Raw genomic sequence first — 21,993 nt, forward strand, 5'->3', positions numbered from 1 at the left:
ATATGCTGATGCTACAAGGATAGGTTGGTTAGCAAGTTGGAAGAACACGCAGAGCCTGCAAAGAGATTATAGATATGTTGAGAGAGTAGCTAAGAAGTTGCCAGTTGGAGTATAATGTGGGAAATAATGTGGGATGTTTATCCACTTTGGATGAAAGTCAAACAAATTTTAGCTGGACTGGAACTACAAAAAGTACAAATGATCGGTGTAGTAGGGGTGAAATCTATATCAAGAAACAAACGGTTGGCATAAAGATACAAATTATTAGGAAGGTCAATGGCTTTTATTGCAAAGGTTAGGTATCGGGCATTAAAGTTTTGATGCAACATTACCAGATGCTGGCGAGACTACACCTGGAGAACCATGGATGGTTTTGGACTTCATGTCTAAAGTGTATACAGGCAACCCCTGGGTTATCCAGAGGATCTGTTGCCGACAACTGATTCCTCCATAGTTCAAAAATGTTCATTTTCTATAGTAAAACATACCATATTGCTCCATGTACACTTGCTACTTATTCAATCCAACACTCATTATAGAATATATATTGTATCCAGTTATTAATGAGATATATACTGTACAGTCATTACAGAATAACATGAAACATTTCATTATTACTGGCTTAAGATATGCTTTAAAATGTATGGGAGAAGTTGCATGGTCAGATTTCTGCAAGTCAGGTCGGGGGAGCACCACTGTTCAAACTGAGATTTCCTAGATTGATTCCTGGAATGAAGGGGTTGAAATATAAATAGAGGTTGAGCAAGATGCACTTACATGTGAAAAATGGGAGGCAATCTTATTAAAATAATTAAGAAACTGAGGGACATTGACAGGGTGGATGCTCAGCAGGTACAGGGGCAATTACTTTACTCCTACTTATGCCTTTACAAAAAAGTACTTTGTTCTATTAATGCACAAAATTCCAAATAAAGATTTTTCACAAAACAATGTGATTCATGATTATTGTGATTAAAGTAATTTTGAAAAAATGCAATTGCAAAGAAGGGAAAATGCAAATATTTAAGCCACATTTAAAACAGAAAAAAAAGTACATTTTATTCAAAGCACACGTACCGCCAGTCTGTTAGCTGCTGAGTACTAGCCATAGCTTCTGGTATGACAGTAGCATGTGAGACAGAGTTGTGGACAGCTACTCCAGGCAACTGCTGCCAAGTTGACGGTAGCAGGATTTGTTGGGTTCCTCCAGGCCATGCCTGCTGCAAACAAAGACAAATTGTTAATACTGCCACTGCTTGGGACACAAGCCCAAAAGTTTGCAGACACCCAGAAAAGAACACAAAGCATCTAGCGGAAGACCGCACACAGCTGGCAAGAAAAGCACAATGGTAAAACAAAGATTTGTGATGTTAGATTGACACAACGCCTCCCTCCAAAGCCAATACCTGCACAGGACAAGGCATTACAGTTTAATGAGAGAAAGAGAAAGTGAGTGTATCCATTATCTTGCAGCTCTGAAGCAGAAACATACATTCGAATATTCTGTGCGACGAGCCATTCTGCAGGAATACAAACACACAGACACAGCAATTTCTTCTAAGCAGGCTCATGCTAAGCAGCAAGGGGAAAAGGGAGGGAACATTCTAACCAACCTTTGATCTGAGAATGCAAAATGCACATTGTCACTGAAAGCGACAGCAGAAGTTGCACGATCCATTTAAAGATAAACATGCTACTATGGTTTAATTCAAGACCACAGAACTTAATTAGCAATCTTCTAATCATTGAAAGATATCTCATTAAAAGTGGCACCACTGTACAAGTATTTTTTAATATAGTAGCAAATTAAGGATTTGCAGGATGTTATTTAAAAATATGAAAAATGCACGTGATTATGACAGGAAGTAATTCCGTTCAGGAAATACATAATCTATGCAAGATTTTATAATTTACTCATTATTATGAGGATAATTTTAGGAATCAGTTGCAAAATACCTATGCTACTTCACCCAGAGAGTTGTGAATTTATGAAATTCTCTGCCACAGAGGGCAGTGGAGGCCAAATCACTGGATGGATTTAAGAGAGAGTTAGATAGAACTCTTGGGGCTAGTGGAGTCAAGGGATATGGGGAGAAGGCAGGCACGGGTTATTGATAGGGGACGATCAGCCATGATCACAACGAATGGCAGTGCTGGCTCGAAGGGCCGAATGGCCTCCTCCTGCACCTATTGTCTATGTTTCTATGACTTTACACTGCGCTCTATAGCTGTGGCTACCCTACAAATATTATCATGTAATATTTATTTTAAAAGTTCCTACAATACTAGGCATTAATAGTTTAACTTCAGTGTCACATTACCATGTGTACCCGTTAAACAAAATAAGGTATAACATACCTTAAAACAAATTCATTTGGCTGCCAAAATTAGTCTTTCAAAATCCACATTATGTTGAATTATTTTAATGTAACAGTAGGATCTTGTTTATAAAGTATTAAACTACCCGTAAATTTACATTGGGGTTTTGTTACTAATCGTATAATTTAAATGCTTAAATTATGCAAGATATTTGAGATAACTTTCCAAATTAAACAAATATATTGTACATTTAGAAGAGCAATGCAACTTGTGTCTTTCTTCAAATTCTTAGAACCCAATGATCATTTAGTATCAAGGCATAACAGTGCCCAAAAATTAGCAAATGTTCTCCCTCGTCAATCATTACAACAGAGACAAAGCTACTGTAGCCGACTAAAGTTTTTAGTACTCGTCTAAGCATTATGCAACATTTGCAAAAAATATAAATTTAATTATTTTTAAGTAACCATTATTATTGTAAAGATTTAAGATCATGATAATATTCAACATTTATCGGTTTTAAATAGAGATCATTAGCTCTCAGGGCTTCATTATTTGGAACCTTTCACTTCTCACATGCCTAGCAGCACTTTTGTTGTTTAAATCTAGACCATTTTCATTTATTGGGGTGTTACAGGGAAGCTTGTATTTTGTATTTTCAAACTATCTTCAGTTTTGACAGTTACCAGACGGTTAGATAAGATTTTATTTTTTCAATTAAGGCAATTTGAAGGTGGAGTTAGACAGGGTGCACATCATTGACTTTGGTTAAAACACAAGTGTCCCTGCAGAAACTAGTTTGCTCACTCATGTCACTGCAATTCCACTTCTTAATTTTTTCTATTACTCCAATACATTAAGGAAAAGAAAAATACTAATCATTTTTTGTGGTCTTCACTGTAAATGTTAAATACCAGTTCAGATTTCAGTTTGAATTATCAATCTTACCACATCACCATTGAACAAAAAATATTAATTAAAATCCAATGGATTCAACATTACTAAAAGGCTCTAACCCATCTGCAAGCACACATGGAATTCAATGGAATTCTATAGAAAGCACAGCGACAAATTAAATCCTTAGCTGCAAGGCAGGAAAAATGCTAGTTTCTGCAATTTAACAGTGTACAGTCACTTCCGAATTCACAAACACCAAGTAATCCATAAACATGAGGCAGTCACGGACGAAGCTCAGTTCTCCCAACTTAACCAGCTTTCGTAACAATATACATGTTAATCTTTGAACTAAACAGAGAAAGGAGATGATATGATGGAATGACAAGACAATATTGTAATACAGGTGCACAACCTTTTATCCGAAAGCCTTGGGACCAGACACTTGTCGGATTTCGGACATTTTCGGATTTCAGAATGGAAGATTTTTAGCGTAGATTAGGTAGGTAGCGCGGGCGGCTTGAAAAGTCTGGAGCAGCTGCCTCCTCCCCGGAGACCGGGAGAATCATTGCATAAATGTTAGTCAGTTAGTTTGGAGGGATTTTATGTGGTGGTGGTGGTGTAGGGGTGAAGGGGGAAACTTTAATTCTTAGTCCCCTACCTACCTGGTCGGCGACTCCCAACCTCGCGGAGCTGGGGGCTCCGTCCGGCCGCGGGCGGCGCCGGTTGTAGCTCCGACCCCGGCAACTCTACCCCTGGCTGCGAGGCGCTCCAAATCCAGTGCAACCCGCGGCCGGACGTCCCAGCTCCGAGAATGTCGGGAGTCGGCGGCGTCGCAGCGCTGGGATACCAGCGGGGAGCGAGCAATGCCTTACCGGGGCGCCGTGCGGCAAGCTCCGGAGCGCTGTGGCCGCCTTCTTCCAACATTCGCGGAGCGTCGCTGGATTTGGAGCCGCGGAGCTGGGGGCTCCGTCCGGCCGCGGGCGGCGCCGGTTGGAGCTCCGACCCCGGCAACTCTACCCCTGGCTGCGCGGCTCCAAATCCAGCGACGCTCCGCGATGTTGTGTGTCGGCGGCCACAGCGCTCCGAAGCTTGCCGCACGGCGACCCGGTAAGGCATTGCCCGCACCCCGCTGGTATCCCAGCGCTGCGACGCCGCCGACTCCCGACATTCGCAGAGCTGGGGCGTCCGGCCGCGGGCCGCGCTGGATTTGGAGCGCCTCGCAGCCAGGGGTAGAGTTGCCGGGTCGGAGCTACAACCGGCACCGCCCACGGCCCCACCGGCCACAGCGCTGCGGAGCTTACTGCACAGCGACCCGGTAAGGCATTGACCGCTCCCCGCCTCTCCGACCAGGTAGGGGACTAAGAATTAAAGTTTACCCCTTCACCCCCCTTCACATAAAAGCCCTCCAAACTAACTGACTAACATTTAAGCAATGATTTACAGATGTTTAAGCGTCTCCCGGTCTCCAGGGAGGAGGCAGCCGCTACAGTAGTACAGACCTGGGTTGACCGTGGGTCGTTTTGGGTCAGGTTTGGCGCCAAACGCGAGCTTTGGTGCGCAGACGACATCTGGAAAAAATGGCCGGTTTTCGGAGCTTTTCGGTTTCTGGAACACCGGATAAAAGGTTGTGCACCTGTATTACCATTCATAAAATCATATGCCAAAATTAATATCCAACACATAGCCAAATGTGTCTGTTACTGATCAATTCTGTAGATATATCTTTATCTTATGTAATATTAATAGAGAGTTTTAAATACTGTATCAAACTTTCAGATTTCGCTTGACTCAAGCCCCTTTACTAGAACCCAACACATTCCGTCAAATATCCAACTACGTTTCTGATTACGATTTCATATCCATGCCCTCCTCCATAATGTTTGGGACAAAGACCTGCCATTTATTCATTTGCCTCTGTACTCCATAATTTGAGATTTGTAATAGAAGAAATCACATGTGGTTTAAGTGCACACTGTCAGATTTTATTAAAAGCCGTATTTAAACATTTTGGTTTCACCATGTAGAAATTACAGCTGTTTATACATAGTCCCCCCACCCATTTCAGGGCACCATAATGTTTGGGACACATGACTTCACAGGCGTTTGTAATTGCTCAGATGTGTTTAATTGCCTCCTTAATGCAGGTGTAAGAGAGCTCTCAGCACCTAGTCTTTCCTCCATTCTTTCCATCACCTTTGGAAACTTTTATTGCTGTTTATCAACATGAGGACCAAAGTTGGGCCAATGAATGTCAAAGAAGCCATTATGAGACTGAGAAACAAGAATAAAACTGTTAGAAACATCAGCCAAACCTTAGGCTTACCAAAATCAACTGGGCATGTATGGCTGCTGAAGGTACTGGCTCACTTATTGGCATTGATGACACAACTGCTGATGATAGTAGCATAATGAATTCTGAAGTGTATAGACACAGCCTATCTGTTCCAAGTTCAAACAAATGCCTCAAAACTCAATGGCCAGCGATTCATTCTACCGCAAGACAATGATCCCAAACATATTGCTAAAGCAACAAAGGAGTTTTTCATAGCTAAAAAATGGTCAATTTGTGAGTGGCCAAGTCAATCACCCGATCTGAACCCAATTGAGCATGCCTTTTATATGCTGAAGAGAAAACTGAAGGAGACTAGTCCCCAAAACAAGCATATGCTAAAAATGGCTGTAATACAGGCCTGGCAGAGCATCACCAGAGAAGACACCCAGCAACTGGTGATGTCCATGAATTGCTGACTTCAAGCAGTCATTGCATGCAAAGGATATGCAACAAAATACTAAACATGACTACTTTCATTTACATGACACAGCTATGTCCCAAACATTGTGGTGCACTGAAATGCGCGGACTATGTATAAACACTGCTTTAAATTCCACCTGGTCAAATCAAAATGGATAAAAATGGCCTTTATTAAAATCTGACTGTGCATTTTAACCACATGTGATTTTTTTCTATTACAAATCTCAAATTGTGGCATATAGAGGCAAATAAATAAATGATGGGTCTTTGTCCCAAACATTATGGAGGGCACTGTATAGACATTAATACATATTCGCATGCATTTTAACGCACAAATACCTCTCAAAAAGGACCAAAGGATCTATACCCAGATCAGTGCAATATAAAACTCAAACCTGAGAACAAATTAATGTTCCAGTTACTTACCCTAAAAGCAATACAATTTATAAAGTGATGGGTCTAATAATAACCTCAAATCTCCTAGCAATTGGTTACATTCCAGCAGGGTGTTTTGTCTGTTCACATAATGGTATGTAGCAAAAATGAAAAGAAGTGCCCGAGCTCCACCTTGTCATCAGTTTTAAGGAGCTATAGGTGCCTTTAAATTAGCAACAGTACGTCTGACATCCAATATTAGATAAACAAAAAATTCTAACCAAACACGAGACAAGTATTGGTTTTGGTCCCTACTTCAAACTCATTCCTTTTTATCATCAAGTTTTAATTACATTTAATGCAGCTTTGGGTCATATTTGACCCAAAGATAAGCTTCTGACAAAATCAATGCATGTAACTAAAGTGGCCCATTTCTTTATATCTATTAAATCACTTTGCCTCAAATGAACTGCTGCTGAAACTCTCGTCTGATTTATACTTGACTATTCCCGCAAACCGCAGGGAGTCTTTCATCATTTCTGTGAGCTCTAATCCTGGTCACCAAAACTTCTGTAAGCCAGTTGTACAGTGCTAATTTTCTATCAACTTGCTCATTGATCGGTAATGGATCATAATTAAGCAATGTCTCAATTTTGAAATCCCAGACTTCAAATCATTCAGTAGCCTCACCCTCTTTCCATCCCACATCTCCTACAATCTCTGAGATATGCCTTGGAGTTAAATTTCTCTGCCAATGTAAGTCTCTTTTCTCCCTTAAGATACTCTTAATACTTGTGATCAAGCTTTTGGTCATCTACCTCGATATCTCCCTGTGGCTGAGCTCCAAATTTAGTAAAGCACCTTGGGGTTTTTATATTAAGGAAAATTTGTAAAAGACATAATTGTTAAAGAAAAATGTAGGGAAAAATCAATGGAATTTAGGGAATTTTCAGCATTAAAAAAAACCCATTTGGCACCAATCATCTAATCCAAAATTAATGTTCTATGCAAGCTATCTCCCATTCCTCATCATGTCACTGCACATCGCATTTTTTTCTCATTCCAGTGGTCATTTAGGTTCTCTCAAGGTTTGAACTCTGTGGCACGTTACGTTCCACACCAGGGCATCGAAAATGTCCTCGTTCTACAGGGAACGGGGATTCCCCTCCGCCACCATAGATGAGGCTCGCACCAGGGTCTCATCCATACCCCGCAACACTGCTCTCTCCCCATCCCCGCACTCGCAACAAGGGCAGAGTCCCCCTAGTCCTCACCTTTCACCCCATCAGCCGGCAAATACAACAAATAATCCTCCGCCACCTCTAACGTGACCCCACCACTCGCCACATCTTCCCATCTCCCCCTATGTCTGCCTTCCGCAAAGACCGCTCCCTCCGCAATTCCCTTGTCAATTCTTCCCTTCCCTCCCGTACCACCCCCTCCCCGGGCACTTTCCGTTGCAACCGCAAGAAATGCAACACCTGTCCATTCACCTCCCCCCTCGACTCCATTCAAGGACCCAAGCAGTCGTTCCAGGTGCGACAAAGGTTCACCTGTATCTCCTCCAACCTCATCTACTGCATCCGCTGCTCTAGATGTCAGCTGATTTACATCGGGGAGACTAAGCGGAGGTTGGGCGATCGTTTCGCCGAACACCTCTGCTCAGTCCATAATAACCTACCTGAACTCCCGTTTTGGCTCAGCACTTCAACTCCCCCTCCCATTCCCAATCCGGCCTCTCTGTCCTGGGTCTCCTCCATTGCCAGAGTGAGCAACACCGGAAATTGGAGGAACAACACCTCATATTCCGCTTGGGTTGCTTGCTTCCGGATGGCTTCCGGGCTCCTCCTCTCTTTTTCCTTCCTTCTCCCCCCCCCCCCCCCCCCCCCCCATCAGTCTGAAGAAGGGTCTCGGCCCGAAACGTCGCCTATTTCCTTCGCTCCATAGATGCTGCTGCACCCGTTGAGTTTCTCCAGCATTTTTGTGTACCTTTGAACTCTGTGGCAATGGGAAGGGACAAATGACAGTAATTCCTGACCTATTGTTTAAATGGCCTAGTTTATATATCGGGATCCACACAATGGTACCGATTTTTGTATGCAACGTAATCATTTACCTCATCTTTTCCATGTTCTGCAGCCGAACATGTCTGGTTTGAAGTGGATTAACTCTGTCTGGTTCGAGGTGGATGAAAATATCTGGATATGACATCTGCCCTTAACCTTTCGAATCATTACTCTACAGTCAGTTAAAACCTCAGACTACTTTGAATTTTTCTGGATAATTCATTAAGGAAACAAACAGTTAAACAATACTGAAATTAATTTTCTATCCTCTGCTTCAACAAATACGTTACTAGACTGTGAGCCTTTTAGAAATGTTAAGTGTATTGGCTTCAAGTATAGCTTGTTTCATCATTCAAATTGTTCGGAAATGTAAAACAGAGGAGACGTCAAATGACGTGAAAATATATAAGCCGGCACACGGAGATACATGCTTCTGTTCCTCTGCAGCAGCCTCAGAGGAGCATCTGTTAGTGCACAGAATCACACCAAGTGGGAGCATTTACCAGTACTGTGGTCGTCTGATCGACCAGCGCGGGCCGGCCGGCTGCGCAGTTCAGGGTAAAAGGGACCGCATACTGCGGAGCAACAGTGGCAATGCGAGGATGTAGAGTGGCCACCATCAGCGGTGTGCAGCTGCCCTGTAATGGGGTGGGGGTGGTAGTTAGTTATAATGTACATTAGTTTTTAAAAGTGCAACGTCCCTTTTTGATTCCTTGGATTGTATAAAAATCAGGCTGAGTATATGTAAAATACTCAGTGAAATAGGAATTAAACTTTTGATTATTAAGTCTCATTTTGCTCAGGAGTCTTCCAAAATCTGCCTCTTCCCCATGCTCTTTTAGTCAAGTAAAAGATTGTGATTGGTCATGGTCTGGGAAGGAAAAACACATTAGTACTCAGCTGCTCATCCCATTTGATGTATACAAGATGGGGAAAACAAAAAGGAACGCTGCCAACTATGTAAAAGGGAAAAAGGATCCCCATCACAGTTTTAAATATAAAACAGGTAAGATTGTACCTATATTATTACATATAATACTCCAGTTTCTAGTTTTAAAGTATAATTTACTCCTGAACAAAATTATGAAACAAAGACAGCATTGATGTACAATCTCAAAATCTTGAATTAGGAGATAAACACTTCTGACCTCCATCAATAAAACATTCAAAGCTACAAAATGTTTGCTTAATATTTCTAAATTACATTTTACAATACTGCAAAAAAAAAGGAAGTGGTTATTTATTCTTAACTGTTACAACCCTAGACAAAAAAGAAAGAAAATTAGTAATAAGCAAGAGATAGTTTTAATTGATTACAATCAATTGTGGCCATATATATCTCTTGTTTTCAATTTCAATATGAATCTGAACCACCGCAAAGCACATGATCCTCAAATTGCAGAACTGTGTTCAGGTAGAGACAAACATATTTATATATGAACAATGTTTGTATTTCAATATCAAACAACACACCAGTGGTACAAAAATATGCTTGAACAAATATTGATACAATGTCAAGTTGAGACCAACGACTTGCACAATTAGATACCTGATTATCGATTCAGTAATTGTCTTTTTTTTTTAAATAGTGAACTCATCTTATAAAATTATTCTGACATGCCATTGATGTTCATTGATTCAAAACCTCCTTGATGTCACATGAACGCACTCAAAATATGCCATGACAACTTACTTGTTATGTGCACAGCTGAAAAGCTTAAAAACTTTTCAATTTAATTTAATTTCCCCACATATGTAGACACAAAAACATAGGTGCAGGAGTAGGCCATTCGGCCCTTCGATCCAGCACCACCATTCAATATGATCATGGCTGATCATCTAAAATCAGTACCCGTTCCTGCTTTCCCCCCCCCTATTCCTTGATTCCTTCAGCCCTAACAGCTAAATCTAACTCGCTCCTGAAAACATCCAGTGAATTGGGCTCCACTGCCTCTTGTGGCAGAGAATTCCACAGATTCACAACTCTCTGGGTGAAGAGGTTTTTCCTCATCGCAGTCCTAAATGGCCTACCCCTTATTCTTAAATTGTGACCCCTGGTGCTGGACTCCCCCAGCATCGGGAACATTTTTCCTGCATCCAGCCTGTCCAATCCTTTAAGAATTGTATCTATGTTTCTATAAGAACCCTCTCATCCTTCTAAATTCCAGCACTAAAATATCTTGCTGTGTTGGACACAAGAATTTGAATGTGCCATAGTTACCTCTTCTGAAGCTTTTAAATTAGTTTGAATTAACATTACCGATCTTGTTCGCCTCTTTTCAGTTAACTCACAAGATCATTTCATAAATTATATTTTGTTTAATTGTTGCGGACCTATTTCTACTTTTCTCTCAGAACTTAGATGGCTTTGCAATGAACAGATTTGTTTCAATCAGGTCAATGGGATTTTGATATTTATATTGCAGTGCTTTATTTTCATTTCAGATTTTTTTATTCTGGCAATTTTTTGCGTTTCAATTTTCTAAGTTTTCTTTAAAATAAAAGTAAATATAAATCCTGGAGCATCAATGAGGAAAAACGTTTGATTCCTGCATTCCCCTGCCTGTTCAACAAACTCACCCAATTTAACCTGAGAATTTTTGAATGACCAGGTTCAATGTCTGGTTAGTGCTAAGTTAATTATTTCAGCAAAAAAGGGATACAATGTTACCAATGACCACAGCAACCAGAGAACATTTACAACAGCTCTCTCTCATTATTCTAATATCAGACTGAACTGGCCTGGTAATTGTAGCCCCAGTGGTCAAAACTACTTGCAAATTTCATCCAAGGCAAGCGGCCTTAGCAAATAGTTTCGGTGGAATTCCAGCTCAGTTAAAAAGCCAGAGTTTTGAGTCAGAGGCAAAACCAGACAACAAAAATCAAGAACTCTGCAGTTATATGAGCTTGTAAGGTTAATGTAATTAACTACCTGTGGTTAAGTCACATCTCTGATGACATGAATCACAAGCTTTACATAGCTCTACTCTTCCATTTGCGTAATCTGATGCTCCCTAGCGTAATTCTTACAAGGAAAATAGGAAAATAGAAAGTGTTAAATTGCACTGGGAAGCTGCCTTATATCATTAAAATAACTTTATTTGTGCTACTCTAGAAGCCACCATGGACCCACATTCCCCTTACAAGTTTTGCCAAGCTTAGGCTAGGTGACCATTTTACAGAGCACCTATATCCTGTTCACAATGGCCAGTTTGGGCTTCTGACTAGATGTCATTACAACTTCCCTTCCCATGTCAACTTGTTTGGTCTGGGCATCCTACAATGCCACAGTGAGATCAAATGCAAAATGGAAGAACAGCACCTCAATGCAGTTGGGTGACCAACAGACGAAGGTATGAACCACAAATTTTCCAATTTCAAGTAACCCACCTTCAGCGTTCCTTTCCCACTCCCACCACTCTATCCAAGTTCTCCGAGTGTCCACCTTTCTCATCTCCTGCATGTCCACCACCAGTCCCCACCCATCACTCTTCCCAAGATATACCCTCTCCCTCCCCTATCTACCATTTTCCCATCATTTCCCCTCCCCACTACAAAAATCCGGATCCACAATTCACCTACCAGTCTGCCTTACCCCACCCAGTTACTTCTATATATTGACTATTTTCTCTCTTCGTCCTGATAGCAGATCTTGACCTACAAAGTCAATCATCCTTTTGTCACCATAGATGCTGCATAGATTCAGTGTTCAGCCATTTATTCTTTGCTCCAAATTTCAGCATCTACAGTCTCTCGTGTCTAGTAGTTACTGCCATTGACAGCACAGCACTGATGCAAGATGAGATAATTCTATCTGGTGAGCCCCACCTTCAAAGGCAGAAATACAGGGAATTGCAGGAAACAAAACTGAATTTAACATGAACTAGTCAACCACTTACCTGAGCAAGAACACCTGGCTGAAGTTGAATTGACTGTGCAGCTGGTGCCTGCGGTACAACAGGCATTGCATTCTCCACTCGAACAGAAAAACCAGAATGTTTTGCAGATGCTTGTAGCCCTGTCAAGAAAAGAGGTAATTTCTAACAATTGGCGTGAAGAAAAATAAAATAAAGAGTTAAAAGATCAAACAATTTTACTTTGGTACTTTAACAAGGTATTTTTCCTGAGGTCATAAACAAATAGAATGGCAGAATCATAGCTTAATACTGATGTTCCATTCAAACAACAAACCTAGGTTTTAACCGAATGAAAGGTGTAAATCCAGTTCTTGTAAACCATTGTTACATCCTTTCAAATCACAAATCCAAATCAGAGTATTCAAGTGCGGAAACTATTGGTATCAGTTCTTCTGAGAGTAAACAGAGAACTACCGACCAATGAGTCTGGCTTCAATAAAAGGGAAATGATGGACTCCATAATTAAGAAAGTGGTCACAGAACAAATAATGAAATTTATGTTATCCGGTACGTGGCAGACGTAACATAGAAACATAGAAATTAGGTGCAGGAGTAGGCCATACGGCCCTTCGAGCCTGCACCGCCATTCAATATGATCATGGCTGATCATCCAACTCAGTATCCCGTACCTGCCTTCTCTCCATACCCCCTGATTCCCTTAGCCACAAGGGCCACATCTAACTCCCTCTTAAATATAGCCAATGAACTGGCCTCAACTACCCTCTGTGGCAGAGAGTTCCAGAAATTCACCACTCTCTGTGTGAAAAAAGTTCTTCTCATCTCGGTTTTAAAGGATTTCCCCCCCCCTTGTCCTGGACTTCCCTAACATCAGGAACAATCTTCCTGCATCTAGCCTGTCCAACCCCTTAAGAATTTTGTAAGTTTCTATAAGATCCCCTCTCAATCTCCTAAATTCTAGAGAGTATAAACCAAGTCTATCCAGTCTTTCTTCATAAGACAGTCCTGCCATCCCAGGAATCAGTCTGGTGAACCGTCTCTGCACTCCCTCTATGGCAATAATGTCCTTCCTCAGATTTGGAGACCAAAACTGTATGCAATACTCCAGGTGTGGTCTCACCAAGACCCTGTACAACTGCAGTAGAACCTCCCTGCTCCTATACTCAAATCCTTTTGCAATGAAAGCTAACACACCATTCGCTTTCTTTACTGCCTGCTGCACCTGCATGCCTACCTTCAATGGTTACACAGAAAAGCTGGAGAAACTCAGCGGGTGCAGCAGCATCTATGGAGCGAAGGAAATAGGCAACGTTTCGGGCCGAAACCCATGGAGTTCCCTCTTAAACACTGCCTACCTTCAATGACTGATGTACCATGACACCCAGGTCTCGCTGCATCTCCCCCTTTCCCAATCGGCCACCATTTAGATAATAGTCTGCTTTCCCGTTTTTGCCACCAAAAATGGATAACCTCACATTTATCCACATTATACTGCATCTGCCAAACATTTGCCCACTCACCCAGCCTATCCAAGTCACCTTGCAGTCTCCTAGCATCCTCCTCACAGCTAACACTGCCCCCCAGCTTAGTGTCATCCGCAAACTTGGAGATATTGCCTTCAATTCCCTCATCCAGATCAGTAATATATATTGTAAATAGCTGGGGTCCCAGCACTGAGCCTTGCGGTACCCCATTAGTCACTGCCTGCCATTGTGAAAAGGACCCGTTTATTCCTACTCTTTGCTTCCTGTTTGCCAGCCAGTTCTCTATCCACATCAATACTGAACCCCCAATGCCTTGTGCTTTAAGTTTGTATACTAATCTCTTATGTGGGACCTTGTCGAAAGCCTTCTGGAAGTCCAGATACACCACATCCACTGGTTCTCCCCTATCCACGCTACTAGTTACATCCTCGAAAAATTCTATAAGATTCGTCAGACATGATTTACCTTTCGTAAATCCATGCTGACTTTGTCCAATGATTTCACCAACATGCATCGGTTAATCAAATATTCCAGTTAATGAAGCCTGCTCTTCCAATGATGCTAAGCCTCCATTGGTCCAATATTTGTGCACAGAAAGAAAGCACATTGTAATAGGACTGAGCAGTCAACATGGATCCAGAAACAGGGAATTATCTTTGACCAGCAAATATAGATGAGGAGAAACATGGAACATCACAGTATCAGGTCCTTCAGTCCACATCATGGCTTGACAACTATGCCAATTTAAACTAATCCCATCTGCTTGTACGTGTTCCTCATCGCTGCATTTCTACGCCGCTCATGTGCCAGTCTAAATACCTACTAAACTGTTATGGCATCTTCTACTGCCTCTCCTGGTTATGCATTCCAGGCATCTACAACTTTGTGTAAAAATAATTTGACTCGCAAATGTCCTTTGAACTTTCCTCCCCTCATCTTAATGAGGCCGTCTAATATTTGATATTTCCATCTTTGGGGGGGGAAGGGTCTGGCTAATTTACTCTAGCCATGCCTCTCAATATTTTATATACTCCCATCAGGTCTCCCCTCAGTCTCAAATGCTCCACAAAAACAATCCAAGAAAATTTTCCCAACATCTTCTTATAGCGAATGCACTCTAATCCAGGCAACACCCTGGTAAACCTCTTCTGCATCCTTCACAAGGCATCCATATCCTTTCTTTAATGCAGCGATCAGAACTGCACACAATACTCCAAATATGACCCAAAGTTTCACGTAAAGTAAGATAAATTTGCCATATTTTATTATCAGTGCCTTGATTGATGAATGCAAGTATGCAGTACACCTTTACCACCCAAAATTACTTGAACTTGTCATGTATTTGGAGTTTAAGGGCCTTCAATAAAGTACCACATCAAAAAGTTACTAAACAAAATTACACATGTGATTTGGGATGGAAAGAGTAATGGTCAACGAACAAAAACAAGTATTTTTTAGTTAAGAGCTTTGAACTAGCAGGGTGTCATATGGATCAGTACGGAGAACCCAAATATTTGCAAGCAACATCACTGATTTGATTGAGGAGGCGAAATGCAATATATCCATGTCTTCTTGTGATAGCAGCAGTGCGGGGTGTGGAGACAGGTTAAGATGGTAGGCAAGGACATGGCAGCTAAACCAAAAATAGTCATCTATTTGGGTGTTATTTTTAAAACGAACCTTATTGAAAGGTGTGGGTGTTCAAAGGAACCTAGATAAATGTACTGTCCTGAATGGTTATCTACTGCCATGCATGCTGACATCCCTGCTGGCCAGGAACGTCACGGGTGGGCGCAGTAGATTGGAAACACCATCTGCAGGACTCGGTTTAAAAAGCTGCACCCATTTTTGGTAAGTTACGGTGATGTTAAGTTCGACGTTAATTAGTAAACTACTGTTAAATTACTTACTCCGTTGTCCTCATTGTCCCGGGCAAGACATAACAGTAACCTTCTACACAAGTCACTGATAGTTAATGTTCAATTATATTAAGCAATCAGGAAGCCGAACATTATGTTGAATGCAAGATGATTTTAAATATACAAGATATTTTGCACCAAAACAAGCGGGGCTCTAGCAACACAACAATTAAAATTTTGTGCACAGATTTAGTACGTCCATCTAAGGAATTACTTGCTATCAATAGGGGAAGTGCAACAACAGGTTACCAGATGGATCCTTGGGATTGTGGAGAGGATGGGACAGCAACTGTTTTATGAGGGGAGATTAAATAGACTAAACTCTAATTTTGAAGAATGAAAAGTAATCTCATTGAAGCATGCAAAATTATCACAGGGCAGATTGTTCCCCTGGCTGGGGCATTGAAAGTCAGTGGGTCAGTCTCAAAATAAAGGGTTTGGAGATAGGACAGTGATGAGAAGAACTTTTTGATATTTTCTACCGAGTGTTCTCAGAAGGCTCAGTCACAGAATACATTTACATGAAAACCTTAACAAATAAGGAGTTCATTGTTTCAATTCATACCCAGTGGATACGTCAAATAACCACTTTTGATTTTAAGGGAATGCAAGGGGTATCAAGATAGTAGAGTGCCGAAGTAAAGCATCAGCCAAGCAGCGATGAGGAAAGGATTTCAGCAAGTTACAGGGCAAGCGAAATAGGGCGGATGGTTTGCTCTTGCAGCTATTTCTTGTGTTTACATTCTTCTGACCATATAGGTCATAAGGGATAGGAATAGAATTAGGCTATTTGGCCTATCACGCCACCATTCAATATGGCTGATCTCACCCTCCTAACCCCATTCTCCTGCCTTCTCCCCATAACTTCTGACACCTGTACTAAAATCACATTATTTGTTGCTGCTTGGAAGGGCAAAATGCTTGTTGGACTCTCCAATCACTGATAAATATATAGGGCTCTCCATTCACTGATAAATGTACATGCTTTTTACAGTCTCAAAATATTAAATACCCCTATCAATGGATTTGGTTGTTTCTAAACAGACGATGCCACATTCTACCACCTTTAACAAAATAATTATACGTAGTTCCACACCCATACTGATGCGCTTATTCACATTTACTTGCTTGATTTCCTCCCAACTGTTTATCCATTCTTTACTAATTTCTATAACGTTATGCTATTTCCTCTTTAATGCCTTTATAGTTCACATTTATATTCCTCTACTTTGTTGCCAACTAGAAACTCAAATCAAACTATACACAAACACCCTAAAATATTCAATCCTCAATGAATTTAGTCAAATATTATTAAAGTAACGGAAAATACCAGCCAAACGCTATTTTAAATGTTCTCCAGTCAAAAGTAGCAAACAAACTTATATCAATACATTCCACCACCAGTTTGAAAAAACAAGCATTAAACGCCAGAGCCCATTAATTATTTTCATATAATACTAAAGAATATCAATGGGAGCTAATTAAAGTTTTTCATAAAGGACATCCATCTGTCCTGACAAAAGAAAGTGCCAAGCTAAGCAAACAAGAACCTAAATGTGCACGCTTCAAAATGATAGGACCAATTGTATCTTACGAGCTGGTCATTCCATATGTTTAAACGACGTGAAACAGAAGACATTCAAGTTTCCGAAGAGTCCAGTCTGAAAGAAGACACTCACCTTGAAATGCTGGTGGACACACGATGAGGGCTTGCTGGAAGGGGTCAGCCTGTGCACATAGCTGTGTTGCTCCTGCCTGCAGAGGCATGCTTGCTTGTGCAACACCCGCCACAGGTGCTGTTGGAGGTTGATAGAGTGCGGATTGATAATTAAGCAGAGACACATCCGCACTGGACAACGAAAGAGCTGCTGCAGTGGAGGTAGGAGCTAAGGTGTTGACCTAAAGAAATTTCACATTGTTAATTATAGGTATAAGAAAAACATGAAATGCACAAACTTTTGCATTTTTGAATAACATAACTGGAATGCTCAGATTAAAAAATATTATATCTGTAACAAATGTGACAATAAAAAATTTGAAGGGAAAGAATTGACCTTGAAATTATTGCCCTTTAAAGATCCAATAGATACCATACAAAGCAATGATCTTAATATAGCTGGTAAAGCTTCATTTTCACCCAATTTTGTTTGGCTGAACTAATGCAAAACAATGCTGAATATAATTAAAATTAATTGGCCTTACTATGAAGACATTAAAGCACAGTAAATTTTACAAAGTCAGTACTAGATCCTTTCCTGTTGGTGTAGTGGTTTACATTTGAATACATACATGGCTCATGGTTACAATGTTTGTACAGGACATTTCCTTTATCAAAGAGATACAATATGGAGGAAACATTTGTAAATAATTGATAAATTGAAGGGGAAGCAGGAAAGTTTTCTCCCAGAGAAATTTGGTTTGGGAAAGAGTTTAGAACAAGTGAAACTTCAATTTCAGAATATGAATTAATTTAAAATATCAAGATTACAATTAGCATAAATATTCAATTTAGTGAATCAAATTTCCAGTTCTTCTTTAAGGTTTTAAGTTGTGGTACAATTTCAGAACCATGTGGATATTATGTGAGGAATTTTGCAACAGTTCCTGAAACTTTCACTATTCAGTGTTTTGCAGATTAAAGTCAGAAAAAAACCATCCCCTTACAACAGCAATGAGCTGGCTCTCCCTTAATCTTACATCAATTATTCTGTAGACAATGTGAAATCATAATTTCCATGAAATCTTGCACGCATATGTGCATGCGGTGGTATATGTTATATTTGCATCCTTGTCTAATAGAAATTGCATTTAGACTGCTAAAAATCATTTTATTGAGAAGAATTGATGGAGGTGATGCTGTTTTTGTTGCTTCCAAGATATGTTTATGTACAGTGGCTCATACCTGATTGTGCATGGTGTTGAGTTGGTTATTGAAGGCCATCGTCAAGTTTGTGCTTGTGTTTGGTGCAACATGTGCAATAAACGGACTTTTATTCTGGTTTATAGTTTCATAGTTGTTGACTCGCCGTTTGCAAATCTCCATGTTTTGAAAGCAGGATTTCACACTATAAAAAGATAAGCATCTTATTTAGAAATGAAAGTATCAAATTTAAATATAAATATAGCAGCTCACATATTTTAATTAAATAACTAACATAAATGTTGCACATTTTTCTTTTCTAAATAAGTTGCATTGAGCCAGTGATGGTTACATGATCTATTTCTGAAAATTAAGCTTACAACAAATACCTTTCAAATAATGATTACATAAGTTATTTAACATTCAATTGGATGTTGTTTAAGATCTATGCCCAGCTAATTTTTTTTTTTTGCTCGTGTCTAATTTCTCATCAATCAAAGAAGGGGAAAAGGGCATTTTTCCAGCCTATAGATTGAGTACACGCAGCCTCCATGTAAGTATTTGCAAACTGCACCATATGTTGGGAGCCGTGGCATTGCTCTTACACAGCATGAAAGCAGCATGAAATAATGGCTCAACTTCCCGGAACAAAGAACATGCAATTAAATAGCATCATGAAAAATATCAGAAATAAATTAGCTCAAAGATTATTATCTGTCAAATGTTACATTAAAACCTAATAGGAGATATTCAGCTGACAATAGCTTGGTTGAGGTTGTTTTAAACAGGAAAACAAACAAGAGACAGCATGGGGATGAATTGGAGGGGGGGGGGGGGGGGGGGGGGGGAATAGAATCTCAAAGATGGGTTGGCAGTGTATATGTGGATTTGAAGGGAGGGTGGAAAGGAAAATATCAAAATAACTTTCAGAATTTAGGCACATGCCACCCAAGGACTGGACATCATTTGCAGAACTACAAAATTAGGCCTGACAGTAACCAGAACACGACTTGCACATGTATCTTGACAGATGAGTGCTGAGATGATTAATAAAAAGACAGCGCAAGCTCCTGGAAGAGTTACAAAACAATTGGAATTTTAAAAAGAGACACTGCTTTCCCAGGAGAAAATGCAGGATAACAAGCACAGGGATTATGGATGAGTCAGCCACGGCAACCAGTCATAAACAAGCTCATTAATGGAGAATAAAAGACAAACTAGCCAGAACTACACAATAATAATCAATAGGTGGTGGAGGCATGTGCCAGGCCGGCTATAGACAACGTAAGCAACTGTAATATTAGGGAGTATTTTAGAATAAGGGTTCAGCAAGTCTCAACAAAATGACATTCACATCTTGTCCTAAAGGGCTTTGTTGCAGGAAACTATACAATCTAAATGGCTTACTGATTGCTATGAGGAAAGTCAAGCAGATGTGTCATGGTAACAAATGGATGGTTTAAGGTTTTTAACGGATTAATCCTCTTGTCAGCATCTATTGTCAACATTTTCTTTAACAAATCAATATATTCCCTTCGGTCTGCTTTCTCAACCAACATATCTGTTCCTTCCAAATCATTCGGCATGTTCACCTGAAAGTACAAGCATTAAACAATATAAATGTACATCATTAAAGAGACAAACCAACAATAGACTCATCCTTAACCATTTTAAATAACCTAACCATTATACATCTTTTATCTTAAGTTACTAGGCATTAAAATCTGAAATTTGAACACCAGCTGAATTGACCTGCAGTTTAATATTTACAAGGATAAATTAGGATACAATGAACAGGCAGGAGATTAACCAATTTCACTCAGATGTGCACGTGCACGTGCTTGTGCATTATCATTAATAATTAAATATACAGATGAAATCAACTAAAGAACAAATCTGTGGTGAAGAAGGATCTCGACCCAAAACGTCATCTATTCCTTCTCTCCAGAGATGCTGCCTGTCTCCCACAGAGTTACTCCAGCTTTTTGTGTCTATCTGTGGTGACGGTAATGGCTTTTGCTTCCTCCCTTTCCCAGGTATAAGCATGGACTCTGCTCCATTAACTGAAAGCTAGTTCAGTTTGACTGACCAGCACTGACTTGGGATAGCACTCTCACTGTGCTCTCCTCCATTGCTTTTCTTCCTTAACCCCCCCCCCCCCCCCCCCACCACACACCCTCTCTATACTCCAATGGAACTCAAAGTCAAAGTACTTTTCTTTTGCACTTGTCAAAAAAAAATCATGTTTTACAATGGAATTGAAACCACAATTAATCAGTGCTATTAGTTCCTCTGTCATCAGCAGGAACTCGGCAGGGAATAGAATGTGCATGCACCACAAATTTAGCAAAGAAAATAGTTCAAACCTAGCATTTTATTTCATGGCACAAACTCAGCTCAGTGCTTTGCACAATATTTTCTTAAATGTCATCTAAATTATTAATTTGCGTTAATTTTAAATTATTCCATCCACAAGAAAAATATTCTACACGCTGCAGCAAACCAAATGTTAAGCTCAATGCTTACCTGAGCCATATCATCTAAACAGTTGAAAATATACTTTCTTGCTTCCTTCGATTTGATTCCTGTCTCCAACTCATGCTCTTCTGGTGTCTAAACAGAAAAAATATTCAGAGAAATAGTTAATAATGGAAGTTTATTAAAGTATAGTAACAATGAAATATAAACAAAGTCAATTAAATGTGCAGTTTGTGCTGAATAGAGAATTCAGATAAGAGTGCTGAATAAAGAACCCTAACTTGACAATCGGCAAACTATTTTTTTACCCCAGGAGTACACAAAATCAATTTTCCATAAGGGTCAAGTACAATAATATTTTTAGATTACTAATTAAAGTTTGGAAAAAGGGCAAAAGGGGAATTTTGGAAGAAGGGCAAAAAATGCAGGAAGGGGAAGTTTAAAAAAAAAGAAGCAAATGATAAGCAAAAATAAGCTGGTTTAAACCCATCAAGCAGCTATGTAGGTTAAGATGCAGAAAACATAAAATTACAATGTATTCATAGCATGATTGACAAAAATCAAAGTCAACAGATATTATCTAATTTTACTTCGGAGTCACGTGAGTGACTACGTGAAGAACCCCGCTTACGACGCATGCGTGTCATATCGCATACACGCATTGCGCGAGTCAGACATGGGAGAGGACGTCTCCCTAGAGGTAAATCGAAAGAAGCAGGTAAGAGACTGCAAAATTTTTGCCACTTACCTTGCAGGTAGGAAACTGCAGGATGAAGAAGCTGCGGGAAAGCTGGAGGGGAGAACCGCGGAGACAGCGGGCAGCCAGCAACACCAGCAGCAGCCGACGGCACGCGAATCCTCCGGAGAGGAAACAGCTGTGCCCGACGTCGCTCCCCGCACCGGCAAGATTCATTTCTGCCGGGCGGGAAGCGAAGCAACACGTCCCGGGTTTCCAGACTCAGGCGAGT

At 40.4% G+C, this 21,993-nt stretch overlaps 1 protein-coding gene across 11 annotated transcripts in view; it reads right to left on the minus strand.

Moving 5' to 3' along the window:
- LOC129708602 (homeodomain-interacting protein kinase 1-like) overlaps nucleotides 1-21,993 on the minus strand; it is a 100,790-nt gene that overhangs the window by 24,731 nt on the left and 54,066 nt on the right. For 8 of the 11 annotated variants that reach the window (XM_055654438.1, XM_055654448.1, XM_055654443.1 and 5 more), the window contains 7 exons: nucleotides 21,074-21,160; nucleotides 19,955-20,139; nucleotides 18,590-18,752; nucleotides 17,367-17,586; nucleotides 12,309-12,427; nucleotides 8,913-9,047; nucleotides 1,078-1,220 (listed from right to left, as the gene is read on the minus strand). In XM_055654438.1, the coding sequence (XP_055510413.1) occupies nucleotides 1,078-1,220; nucleotides 8,913-9,047; nucleotides 12,309-12,427; nucleotides 17,367-17,586; nucleotides 18,590-18,752; nucleotides 19,955-20,139; nucleotides 21,074-21,160 (1,052 nt within the window). The remainder of the gene's footprint in view (nucleotides 1-1,077; nucleotides 1,221-8,912; nucleotides 9,048-12,308; nucleotides 12,428-17,366; nucleotides 17,587-18,589; nucleotides 18,753-19,954; nucleotides 20,140-21,073; nucleotides 21,161-21,993) is intronic. The other 3 variants (XM_055654439.1, XM_055654445.1, XM_055654444.1) reach the window with 3 other exon arrangements.

Source organism: Leucoraja erinacea, chromosome 24 (assembly GCF_028641065.1).
Source record: "Leucoraja erinacea ecotype New England chromosome 24, Leri_hhj_1, whole genome shotgun sequence".
In the NCBI taxonomy this organism is placed as follows: domain Eukaryota; kingdom Metazoa; phylum Chordata; class Chondrichthyes; order Rajiformes; family Rajidae; genus Leucoraja; species Leucoraja erinaceus.